The sequence below is a fragment of the Erpetoichthys calabaricus genome, chromosome 15 (assembly GCF_900747795.2).
Source record: "Erpetoichthys calabaricus chromosome 15, fErpCal1.3, whole genome shotgun sequence".
In the NCBI taxonomy this organism is placed as follows: Eukaryota; Metazoa; Chordata; class Cladistia; order Polypteriformes; family Polypteridae; genus Erpetoichthys; species Erpetoichthys calabaricus.
In genome coordinates, this window is record NC_041408.2 from 19,703,448 (window position 1) to 19,717,305 (window position 13,858).

Below are 13,858 nucleotides of genomic sequence, written 5' to 3' on the forward strand. Positions count from 1 at the left end.
CAACAATGAGACGACCCCCAAAACAGGAATGAATGGTTTAACAGGTGGAGACCACTGGCAGTTTTCCTTCCTCATCTGTTTTTTGACTTGTTTTGCATTTGTCTACGGTCAGTGTCACTACTGGTAGCACGAGGCCATACCTGGACCCTACAGAGTTTGGTGGCACACATAGGCCAACTTCTCCAAGATGGCAGGCACATCAATACGTGCCGCCCATTGCCAGAAGGTTTGCTGTGTCTCCCAGCATAGTCTCAAGGGCATGGAGGAGATTCCAGCAGACAGACAGGCAGTAACTCTAGGAGAGTTGGACAGGGCCCCTCGTATAAAGGTCCTTAACCCATCAGCAGGACCCACCAGTATCTGCTCCTTTAGGCAAGGAGGAACAGGATGAGCACTGCCAGAGCCTACAAAATGACCTCCAGCAGGCTACTGGTGTGAATGTCTCTGACCAAACAATCAGAAACAGACTTCATGAGGGTGGCCTGAAGGCCAGACGTCCTCTAGTGGACCATGTGCTCACTGGCACCGTGGAGCTCGATTGGCATTTGCCATAGAATACCAGAATTGGCAGGTCCACCACTGGCACCCTGTGCTTTTCACAGATGAGAGCAGGTTCACCCTGAGCACGTGACAGACGTGAAAGGGTCTGGAGAAGCCGTGGAGAACGTTATGCTGCCTGTAACATCGTTCAGCATGACCGGTTTTGTGGTGATTCAGTGATGGTCAGGGGAGGCATATCCATGGGGGGGATGCACAGACCTCTACAGGCTAGACAACGGCACCTTGACTGCCATTAGGTATCAGGATGAAATCCCTGGGCTCATTGACAGACCCTATGCTGGTGCAGTGGGTCCCGGGTTCCTCCTGGTGCACGACAATGCCCAGCCTCATGTGGTGAGAGTATGCAGGCAGTTCCTGGAGGATGAAGGAATTGATACCATTGACTGGCCCCCACGTTCACTCACCTGACCTCAATCCAATAGAACACCTCTGGGTGGGACATTATGTTTCAGTCCATCTGACGCTGCCAGGTTGCACCTCAGACTGTCCAGGAGCTTATTGATGCCCTGGTCCAGATCTGGGAGGAGATCCCCCAGAACACTGTCTGTCATCTCATTAGGAGCATAAATACCAACCCCCGACGTTGTCAGGAATGCATACAAGCATGGGGGGGGGGGGGAGATGGGGGGGCCATACAAACTACCGAGTACGATTTGGAGTTGCTGCAATGAAATTTGGGTAAAATGGACTCACCTGCCTGCCGCATCATTTTGTTCCCTTTGATTTTCGGGGTGTCTTTGAATTCAGCCCTCTGTAGGTTGATCATTTTCATTTCCATCAGACGATGTGCCATCCTTTTGTTCCTAACACATCACCATATCAGCCTATAGCAGTAGAGATAGCCAGCAGGGTTTTTTCCCCCAATTGAGATCTGATGTGTTTTCAAAGTGTTCCTTTAATTTTTTTGAACAGTTTATTTTGAGGTACAAAGTGAATTTATATTTCAGTATTGTTTTATACTGTTGTAGATTAATACAAGGCTGCTTTTAAAAGAAAAAAAAATCTGTATTCTGGAATTGTGTTTTTCCAAGTGTACAGCAAGTTGGTTCTTGACAGGCTGGTGTGAAATGAGGGCGTTATAAGCAGCTATTGGACACTGGCTGGAATGGCTCATGTAAAACACAGCAGGAATCTGTGCTTCTGCATGTTGAGCCTGAGCTCTAGGGCACTGAGGCAGGGGCACGGATGGGAATTTCATCAAAGCCACCTCAATGCAATGCAGGCCCAGGTCTTAAGCCACTCTTGAAATTGCTGATGGACAAATTAAGTAAAAAAAAAAAATTGTGATACTGGAATTAACTATGCCACGTACAATGATGTGTGTAGCTGTGGGACTGCAACTCCAAGATTTGTTTATTTTAGGGCTCCTTTACAATATTAGCTTTCATATAACACGTAGCATGGAGTGTTCATTCCAAAATATCAGGAGAGAATAAAATGGTTACCGTGTAAAAACTAAGGGGTCACTTTTTTATATACGCCAAAAACACAACACACAAGGTGCACAGTTTTTATTTGCACTTTATGGTTAAATTGAAAACGGAGTCTCTAGCAGTCACACCCAAAAGTACTCTTCAATATTTCAGCATTTTTTTTTGCCAATGGTAATGATAGTTTTGAAAAACAATACTAGAAATGCAGTGTCCAGGCTCTTCATGGCCAATTCCAATTTTCTAAATGAGTGTGAGAATCTCACAGTCTGTTTAGGATGCTGTACAATTTCTTTTATTCACCACCAGTACAAAATCAGGGTAAAATACCTATGAATCAGATTTATGATACTTATTGTTGATCCTCTATTGCACTATATAAATGCGGCAAATAAAAACACAAACTGGTTTAATGAAACTTTAGTCAAGTTCCGCTATAAACAGGTATACAGTGATCCCTCGCTATATCGCGCTTCATCTTTCGCGGCTTCACTCCATCGCGGATTTTTCACTGCTTCACGGATGTCTGCGGTCTACAGTACGTGTGCTTCCTCAGTTGATTTGCCCATTTGAATTCAAACAAGGGACGCATTTGAATTCAAACAAGGGACGCTATTGGCGGATGGCTGAGAAGCTACCCAATCAGAGCCTTCGGTTAAGTTCCTGTGTGCTGCTGATTGGCTCAGCAACGGAGTGCTGCATTAACCAGGAAGTCTAATCTCACTCATTCATCATTAATGCACGCTACTGCTACTGCTTCAGGGGCCATGTCCAAGCGCCAACAGAAGATGCAAATGATTGCAGAAAAGGTAAAAGTTTTGGATATGTTGAAGGAAGGAAACAGCTACACCGCTGCAGGACACCATTACAGCATCAATGAGTCCACGATTCTCTTTATTTAAAAAGGAGGAAAAGCATATAAGATCTACGGCTGCAGTGTCCTTTAACCAGGGCGCAAAACGAGTTGCAAGTGGACGTGATAAGGCAGTAGTCTGGATGGAATCTGCTTTAGGGATTTGGATTAAAGAGTGATGGAAGAAGAACAACGGCGGTGCTAAACAGTCGCCTGAAGAGGCTCCTTTACAAGAGCTGTAACGCTATCCTTTGTAGTGCAGTAAAATTAAACTCATCGTTATCGGACAAGTCGTCGTGTCATTGTTGGTGAGTAACCATAATTAATTATTTACATACAGTACTTATTACATGTACATAGTTTAGTGTCACTGTACACACATTTTACTGTATACAATTTTTCTTGCATTGTACGTATTTATTGCTGGTGGCCTGTCTGTCGTAATGGTTGTAACATATGTGATATTGGAGACGCTCGATATCTTTAAAATAATATTTAGGTTTTACTGTATGTAAACTGTTTACACATACATAATTTCAACGAATCTTACCTAATATCTAAGAGAATACAAAGGGTTTATGCTGTATAATTGTGCGTGAAATGTTTATAATAGTGTGGGAGAGTTTATAAGGGCTCAAAATATATAAAAATAACCATATAAACATATGGTTTCTACTTCGCGGATTTTCTTATTTCGCGGGTGGCTCTGGAACGCAACCCCCGCGATGGAGGAGGGATTACTGTACCGCATTCTAAGAGCTGAACGTTTCACTTGGGTTCCTGCATGCAAAAGTAAAACATTTCTATTTAGTTACATGGGACCTGCACTTGGTTTACATTCTTTCTTTCATGAAACCAACTGCCAAACAATCGGCCTCTTAAATACCTGTGTTTTAAGAGGAAAACCATTTAAATTCCAATCATTGAGCACACTCCCCTAACATACATTAATCTGAATCACATTACAGCACTCTGATTTAGCATGTATTACTGGTGCAAAGCAGCAGGTCAGAAAAACAATATGAATAACTTAATGTGTAGTCTTACATTTTCCATATGATTTTAAAATTATATAATTTTGAAGAATGATATTATTCAATGAAAAAATTAAACATTGGTAACATACCCTGGCAATCGTGTCCATTACAAAAGAAGTTGTTCATTGTGGTTATCATAAATATAACACCCAACTTCTCCAATGTTAACACCTGCAGCAGAAAAGAATGAATGCTTAATTTCATTTGAATTGTGTGCCCTCTACTTAACATTGTATGGTGGATGTTAACTAAAAAGCAATGAAGCGGTGATAAAGACAAAACATTCCTTGTGTGTGGTCACGAGAGAAGAAACCAACACTAATGCAGTACTTTAAATGCAGGTCGTGAGCCGGCAGAACTCAACGTCATTATAAAAATCATAATAAAGAGAAATGTAAATGACTAACTCTATAAAAAGGAAAAAATCAAGCAATGCAAGTAGGATTTTTGAGACAAACAGAACACATTTTCTCACACGCTACTGTAAACTCATTTAGGAAGAAAAATTAGATTTCTGTTGTGATTGTCACTTTTGACACAATTGAGCAAAATTACACTTTGCATGAAAAGCACTTAGCAAAAGGGCAACTTTTATAAAAAGCAGACAGCCATCTTAAACCACAAATTTAAAAAAATATAATAAATTATTTCTATGCAATGGCAGTCATATTAAAAAGTATTTTTGTGCTATTGAGTTAAGACGAACTGGTGACATCCATCAGATTCTCTACTGCCTTTTCAGAAGCATTATAATGCTACAGAAAATTCACAATATGATGCGCATTTTGATTATTAGTTCACAACAGGATATATCTGTTACATCTTTATTATAGTTATAATTAAAAAGGAAACTGCACTGTTCCCAAGGAAGGGATATGTGTGGCTAAGATTTGAGGAGTTCCATATATTGCATCTCCACTCTGCTCTTTACATTTTACTATTTTGTTACCCTGGACTGCTTAAATCATTAAGAGACAGTACAAGGAAAAAAAGTGAGTGGTGGCAGCAGCAGACTATTGTGTGCAGACAAGGCAGGTAAAATTCCCAATAAAAAGAAGGCTGGTTGGTGGGAGCAACTGGTAATCACTATTGAGTGGAGTTTGCAGGAACTGAGAACGTTCGTTTACTCATGTTTAATTTTAATGTGTGGATAAATATTTAATAATTCATTTAATCTCAATGTTAAGTATAAAATAAATGCTTTCTCTGTGACCTGCTTGCACACATTGCCATAGGTGGCATTCCTTAAGACCTGCATAACATAACTGGGACATTTATTTAGAAGCAGTTCATTTACTAACTCATCCAGCATTCTGTTCACTAATGCTGGCATTTCTTGCATTTTGCACAGGCCAACGTTAACAGCTTTAAAGCCAACCTCCACTGTCCTAACTTTGCAGCAGCTACCTGTGGTGTCATCTCCCCTTGTAGAATGCACCAGCCATCTCTCGGCTCTCGTCACATGCAGTCTGGGATCGCTGCAGTGCATGCGTGGTTGAATTAAAGAAACATTCTAACAGATCAGTATTACTTTTGTTGTGGACAATAAAGGACAAAAAAACTCCATGAATACAGTACTGTACAAAAGGTTTAAAGTTTTCGTCCAGAAATAGTACAGAATGGTTTGACTTGAGTGAAAAATAACGTCTTTGTAATTGTAAACTACTGTAAAAAAAGGCAATCTAGTGTTTTTTGGAGAAATAAAAATCTTAATACCTTTCGGCCCAAAGAGATATCCATAGCAGGGAACATGGCAATATGGTTTTTCATCATGCTGTAGAGAAAAAGGAGGGGGGGAAAAAACAGTAGTAATGTACTTCCATTTTCTTTTACAAATACTGGTTTATACATATTTACACACTGCTACTGATAATGAAAACAAAAATGTTTTGTATTTGTATTACCCACATTATTTTTAGTTATATTAAAATACAATACAAAATGAGTGTTATATTCATTATAATAATTAAGATGGTCTGCTAGTGTACTAAACTGGTGACCTTCAGGGTTTGTTTTTTCATTTTGATCCATGTGAAATATCATAGTAAATCAATGCCACACATCATGTTACCCACAACATATCCTTAGCCAAGCACAAATAGACGCTCCTATATCAAGTACTAGCCGTCCCCCGCAGCTCCACCCGTGTAGAACTGAAACAGGACAGTGAGGAGGGCCCTTCCTGGCTCCCTACTCCTGACATCACGCTTCCCCCTCCCCTCGGCCCGCAGCCTCTGTCTCGGATTAGTGCAAGCGAACTATGATTCTTAGCCTGATGAGAGAAGTCGCTAAATCAACTGGAATGTTCAAGCAAATTATACAGAAAAAAAAAAAAACACAATCTATAGTAAATTCGTTAAGTAGTTCTCTCGTCCGCTAGCTAAGTGGAGGTAAGGAACGCCCCGAGGCTGGAGCATAAGTGAGGAGGGCCCGGCCTCGCCTCCCTCCCCTCAGCCCACTGTGTGGGTCTCTGATTTGTGCAAAGAAATCAGGACCGCAAGGGAACTATGATACTTATCACAATGAGAGGGGTCGCAAAATCATCCAGAATGTTCAAGCAAATTATAGAAAAAACCTGATCTAAATCCATTAAGTAGTTTTCTTGTTCGCTATCTAAGAGGAGGTAAGGTACACCTCGAGGTTGGCACGCGAGTGAGTAGGGCCCACCCCCGCCCTCAGGCTGCTGTGTCTCTCTCAGATTTACACAAATAAATCGGTACCGCAAGCAAACCATGACACAGCGCAATGACAGAAGTCGCAAAATCAACCAGAATGTTCAAGCAAATCATAGAAAAACCCCAATCTAATTCCATTCTCTCATGAAAAGCAGACAGACAGACAGACATTGGATTTTATATCTATTAATTCATCCATCCATTTTCCAACCCACTGAATCTGAACACAGGGTCACGGGGGTCTGCTGGAGCCAACCCCAGCCAACACAGGGCACAAGGCAGGAACCAATCCCGGGCAGGGTGCCAACCCACCGCATATATCTATCTATCTAGTATAGATTATATATTGTCACAGGAGGCTGGGGGACAGACCCAGTCGGGACGCCTGGAAGGGCCAGGGAGGTGGCTTATACGTCCCCTGGGACACGAGGGGGCAACCGCCCTTGAACCTGAGGGGACCACGAGAGAGGAGCAAGGAGGCTCAAGCCCATTAGGGCCTGTGGCCACTACCAGGGGGTGCCCAGAGCCTCAGAGAGCCCGGGAAACATTCACTTCCGCCACACCTGGGAAGATGGAGGAAGATCCTTCCAGGGACACCTGGAGTGCTTCCAGGTGCAAGAGCAGCACTTCCACCACACCAGGAAGTGCTGCCGGAAGAGCATCATCGAGCACCTGGAGCACATCCGGGTGGGAGTAAAAGGGGCCGCCTCCCTACAATCGGGGAGCTACAGTAGTGTCAGGAGTGGGAGCAGGACGAAGCTCCCGTGGAGAGAGGAAAGGCGGCCCACGGACAGTGAGAGACAGGCCCATATTAGGGGTGATTGGTGCGGGACTGTGTGTATTGAATAAACATGTGGTTTTTATAAAGATGTGGTCTGTGTCTGGTGGTGCCCGGGCATATCTCACAATATATACTGCACATTTTAATATATATATAATATATATAATATATATATATCTATATAATATATATATATATATATATATATATATATATCTATATAATATATATAATATATATATATATCTATATAATATATATAATATATATATATATCTATAAATATATATATATATATATATATATATATATATATATATATATATATATATTAACCCGGGGTGTAAAAACTCACCTGCTGGAGGGCTGCATGGTTCAATTTCAGCCACTTTCTAAGTTAGAGTGCTAGTGAAAAACACTTCAAGGTCATTTGCTTGTTCAGATTCAGATTATTTCATAGCTTATTACTAAGCAACCAGCTGATAACTTAAAATGAGACATAAAGAAAGAACAAGGCTAATATGATCCTGTTTACACCAGGCGCTGGAAGTGGGCTGATATTCGCTTGTACTCCATACCGGCAATTAAAGTTTGTGCTGGCACTTTCCATAATGCACACCCCGCTACCAACCCGTATTTAGAGTGGAAAATTTGTCCTATCAATAAACTTTTGCATTTCCAAGGGGAATCCCACCCAACTGCACCTCAGAAGCTCTCTGAAACAATTATATCAGCACGTTTTCAAACCTTCTGGGAGACACCACCCTAATCCCCTCCGGTCTCCTGAGAAATTGTAATATCAGCATTGCATCTACGATAACATATTTGCAGGAGGATGATGAAGAGGCCAAAACAAGGAATACTACCACCTCTTTTTTTCCCCGCCCCCACTTCAGCCAGTGTTTACACTGACATGTGTTTAATCGCAAAATTTTGGGTTCATTAAAATAAATAAAAGGAAGAACATGTTCCAGTCAAAGTTCAGCTTTTTCCATCAATAGAGAGTTTCCTTTAGAGAGAAGTGAGGGAAAGGAAAACCTACAGTACTAGAAATTTCTAACATGGAAGAATAAAGACACTACTGAGCAATATAATTAAACAAGACGTTTGAGAAGATAAAAACAGGAAGTTTAATGACCCTTGTGCTGCCCCACCCACCAAATCACTTCCTTAATACAATCACGAAGAATCTTTTTATATATAAAACACACACACACACACACACACACACACACACACACATTAAGCAGAGACAAAAAAAATAAAACTGCTTAACCCAAGACATTCTAAGCCAAGACAACCTCAGTGTTTCATAATGCGTAATAACGTATTAGGATTTATCATAAATAACAAGCCTTAGTTATTCTACTGAAGTAGGCTTGGAGTGAACAAGTTTAGGCAGCTACACTGACTTACTATGAGGTTCAGCATTCCTTGTATTTCTGCACCCAATCAAGGTACATTTTGTGTTGTTAACAATTTTTACTTTTTGTGGCAGTACAGAAAATCGTGTCTTTTTATTGGAAGATATTCACCACTTTATTATTTATTCTTGTAGTAATTCTGTGAAGTTAACAACTATTAAGTCTATAAATATAAACATATACAGCCTAAATACCGTAGATATTAAACAGTACATCTTTGTAGGAGAAGCTTAAGAGTTACAGAACACCCACCTTCATGCGTCCACAGAGAAAATGCATCTAGCTGTGAGGTGGGTCTGAAGAGAGGCAAGACATAAGTTTACACTATTTATGTTAATCATGTTTTTGGAAAGGTACAGTCGGACCAAGCTAAGGGGCACCACTAAAACTTGCAAAACCTTGTGATGGGCGGCTGGGTCCCATGCCCGACTGGGACGCCCCTGCTGTATATGTTCCGGGGAAGCAACCATGGGCAGCTCAATAACTCCACCGGGACGTTTGCTGGAAGCCTCCCTGGCCGATGGTGATTCCCCAACATCCTGCAGGGCTCCATGGGAGATGGAGTCCTCCACAGCCCAGTTGGGAGCTGGCGTGGCCGCTACAGGGTGCTGCATGGATTCCACAGCCCGGCTGGACAAATCTTCAGCCCCACCTGGAAGTGCAATTGGGACCAGGTGGTCAAGCACCTGGAAAACTTCCGGGTGGGCTATAAAAGGGGCCAGCCACCACCACTCAGTGGCCACAGTTGGGAGGTGGAGGACGAAGCTAGATGGGAGGAGTGGTGGTGCCAGAAAAGTGTTTTGTGTTGGCTTAAGTGCTTGTGGGACTGTGTATTGCCTGTGGGGTTCACGAGGAAGACGTGCCCCACAGGTGAAGAAAAATAAAAGTTCTTAGTGTTTTACACGTGCCTCAGTGTGAGTCTGTGTCAGGTCGGGCGCTATACAGCGTCCTTATCACAAGCCGTAGCTATCTCAATAAGGTCAGAAGAACATAAAACACCAAACAACAAAAAAAAGGTTGAATGCAACACACCTCATAAACTAGAAAACTTAACTACGTAAAATCAGGAAAGACAAAGAGGCAAGTCCTGTCTGTATAGGAAAATGTAAATGACTACAACAACAACAACATTTGTTTATATAGCACATTTTCATACAAATGACGTAGCTCAAAGTGCTTTACATGATGAAGAAGAATGAGATGGCTAGAGAAAAAAAAAAAAACAAAATCTGCCGGGGTTCCAAGGCCACAAGACCACCCAGCCCCCTCTAGGCATTCTACCTAACATAAATGACCTCACAATCTGTCCTCATTGTATTCAGGATTCACATGGAAGAACTTGATGATGACGGTCATGTGGACTTCTGGCTTTTAATCCATCAATGCAGGAACATCACAGTTACAAGTGCAGGTTTAAATTTACTGCAAACCTAATTAAACAACAGACTCTACACAAACTACATACTATTAACCTTCACTTAAGTACTACGTACTACTTTAAATCCATCATCCAAACACCTGTTTTATTAAAAATGAAATTGCTAAGTGAGCAGTGCCATGCAGTTTAGAGAGGATTAGAACACTTCACAGAAGGACTCAAACACATACAGTCATATGAAAAAGTTTGGGAACCCCTCTCAGCCTGCATAATAATTAACTCTCCTTTCAAAAAAAAAAGATAACAGTGGTATGTCATTCATTTCCTAGGAACATCTGAGTACTGGGGTGTTTTCCGAACAAAGATTTTTAGTGAAGCAGTATTTAGTTGTAGGAAATTAAATCAAATGTGAAAAACTGGCTGTGCAAAAATGTACGTCCCCTTGTCATTTTTCTGATTTGAATGCCTGTCACTGCTCAATGCTGATTACTTGCAACACCAAATTGGTTGGATTAGCTTGTTAAGCCTTGAACTTCATAGACAGGCAGGTGTGTCCAATCATGAGATATAAAGGTATTTAAGGTGGTCAATTACAAGTTGTGCTTCCCTTTGACTCTCCTCTGAAGAATAACAGCATGGGATCCTCAAAGCAACTCTCAAAAGATCTGAAAACAAAGATTGTTGAGTATCATGGTTTAGGGGAAGGCTACAAAAAGCCATCTCAGAGGTTTAAACTGTCAGTTTCAACTGTAAGGAATGGAATCAGGAAATGGAAGGCCACAGGCACAGTTGCTGTTAAACCCAGCAGGTCTGGCAGGCCTAGACAAATACAGGAGCGGCATATGTGCAGGATTGTGAGAATGGTGACAGACAACCCACAGATCACCTCCAAAGACCTGCAAGAACATCTTGCTGTAGATGGTGTATCTGTACATCGTTCTACAATTCAGCACAATTTACACAAAGAACATCTGTATGGCAGGGTGATGAGAAAGAAGCCCTTTCTGCACTCACGCCACAAACAGAGTTGCTTGTTGTATGTAAATGCTCATTTAGACAAGCCAGATTCATTTTGGAACAAAGTGCTTTGGACTGATGAAATAAAAATTGAGTTATCTGGTCATAACAAAAAGTGCTTTGCATGGCGGAAGAAGAACACCGAATTCCAAGAAAAAACACCTGCTACCTACTGTCAAATTTGGTGGAGGTTCCATCATGCTGTGGGGCTATGTGGCTAGTTCAGGGACTGGGTCCCTTGTTAAAGTCGAGGGTTGAATGAATTCAACCCAATATCAACAAATTCTTCAGGATAATATTCAAGCATCAGTCACAAAGTTGAAGTTACACAGGGGTTGGATATTCCAACAAGACAATGACCCAAGACACAGTTCGAAATCTACAAAGGCATTCATGCAGAGGGAGAAGCACAATGTTCTGGAATGGCCGTCACAGTCCCCTGACTTGAATATCATCGAAAATCTATGGGATGATTTGAAGCAGGATGTCCATGCTGGGCAGCCATCAAATTGAACTGAACTGGAGAGATTTTGTATGAAGAATGATCAACAATACCTCCATCCAGAATCCAGACACTCATCAAAGGCTATAGGAGGTGTCTAGAGGCTGTTATATTTGCAAAAGGAGGCTCAACTAAGTATTGATGTCATAGCTCTGCTGGGGAGCCCAAACTTATGCACCTGTCTAATTTTGTTATGATGCATATTGCATATTTTCTGTTAATCCAATAAACTTAATGTCACTGCTGAAATACTACTGTGTCCATAAGGCATGTCAGATATTAAAAGGAAGTTGCTACTTTGAAAGCTCAGCCAATGATAAACAAAAATTAAGAATTAAGAGGGGTTCCCAAACTTCTTCATATGACTGTATCTTGCATGCAACAGTTACTATGAAGTTTTCAACTTGAGGTCTTCATTTCCAAATGCTACATACATAGTGTTAAAAAAATTGGTGTCTTTCTAAACAAATTAGATTTGACACTGGATCCTTTTATATAGATTAAGTATCCAATAAAAATTTAGAAGACATCTCTTAAATATGCATATACAGAAATAGTTATTTAGTTGATGGTATAATTCAGGGGTGGGCAATGTCTGTCCTGGAAGGCCGCAGTGGCTGCAGGTTTTTGTTCCAACCCAGTTTCTTAATGAGAAGTCAATTATTGCTGATGAAGCCCTTATTGCCCAAGTGACATTTTGATGCTTCATTTTAGTGGTCTCACTTGTTAAGGTTCCCGACCCTTAATTGATTATTTCAAACTTAAACGGCTGCATTTAATGTTTTAATGGCTCCTTATTAACATTAAGTTGTAAATGACAAAGCAGCCAATAGTTCTCCATCTAGCTTGTTTCCATTTACATCTGTGTGTGTGTGTTCATCATACACCGTTTGATTTAATAAAACACTTAAAAGAAAATGTGACAGACTGAAAATTATCCTTTTTAGGCATCAAATCATTTGGATGACATCCTACGATATAAGAACCTTACATTGCAGAGCAACAAGCCATAAAATTAAATAAGGTCTGAGATTGACAAGGATTGGTTTCTAATTAAGCAACTGGGTTGGAATGAAAACCTGCAGCCACTGCGGCCCTCCAGGACCGACATTGCCCACCTCTAGTATAGATTATGACCAACCTGAGGCTACTACTACTTGATCAAGAGAGGACAACAAATACTAAATGTTATTTAAAAAACCACACACAGCTGTTACATACAGATAGTATGTGGTGAAAACGGGTGGAAAAATCAGCCCAACTATAAATGTTATACTAATGGCCTCCTATTTTCAGGGTACAGAAATACCCTTATGTTCTTTAATTGAAATAAATGGAAAGTGATAGAATATGCACTGAGGCCGTAAGTACTATATTAACTTATCACTGGCTGGTTTCAGCCAGTGTGCAAACTGGTAACATCCTGCTCTGTACTTATTCTAATGTCTTATGTTTATATAAGCCATTATGTCATTCTTTATTTTATACAGATTTATCTTCCACTTGCTCAGTCTGATCCTCCATCCTTGAAATCAACTTGTATACTTCACTGACTAGGCATTTGCCAACTTGATCCGAAGGCAAGAAATAAATAGCTATGGAAGGTTTTTATTCATATTTGTGCTTATCCGTCACCCTTCCTCAGGCAGGCATAGGAATATCAGCATAGAAAATTATTTTACAACCAAACAACCCAAAAAGCTTTAAACTGAGCTTGCATTTCAAGTTTTTCCTCAGTGGAGAACTGCACTAAATGTGAAAAAGACACCAAGGAAGCCTACATGTGCTCGTCTCAGAGCAATGTGATACTCCTTTCGCAAAGAAATGCGGTCTGGAATAAAACAGGCTTGTATGTAGAAAATCATTTCTGACCCCAATTGTGTGTAGGGCTCACAGTGGTAAGTTAGTGCAACTCTCAGATATGCAATGAGCAGTTTGAGTTGTGCATTGTATGCATTCTGCATATTCTTTCCATGTTATTGTGGCTTATTTGTCTTACTTATCAAAACCATTCAATTTTAAGCTTGAGGTGTTGCGGTTTCCATTTAGGCAGTTTATAAACTGTTTTCCTGAGCAAGACACTCAAAAACTAAACTAAATTCTATATGGCTGTATTTTATCACAATGATGCGATGCCAATTGAGAAAGACAAGATATTAGGAACCAGCATTCCAAGTTTGTTTCACTTGTCAGTAGCAAA

At 40.8% G+C, this 13,858-nt stretch overlaps 1 protein-coding gene across 1 annotated transcript in view; it reads right to left on the bottom strand.

The window, feature by feature from the left end:
* Positions 1-13,858, bottom strand: part of crip3 (cysteine-rich protein 3) — a 129,837-nt gene that overhangs the window by 9,653 nt on the left and 106,326 nt on the right. The window contains exons 7-8 of the mRNA XM_028820579.2: positions 5,598-5,655; positions 3,971-4,052 (exon numbers count right to left, since the gene is read on the bottom strand). Of these exons, the coding sequence (XP_028676412.2) occupies positions 3,988-4,052; positions 5,598-5,655 (123 nt within the window). The 3' untranslated portion in view covers positions 3,971-3,987. The remainder of the gene's footprint in view (positions 1-3,970; positions 4,053-5,597; positions 5,656-13,858) is intronic.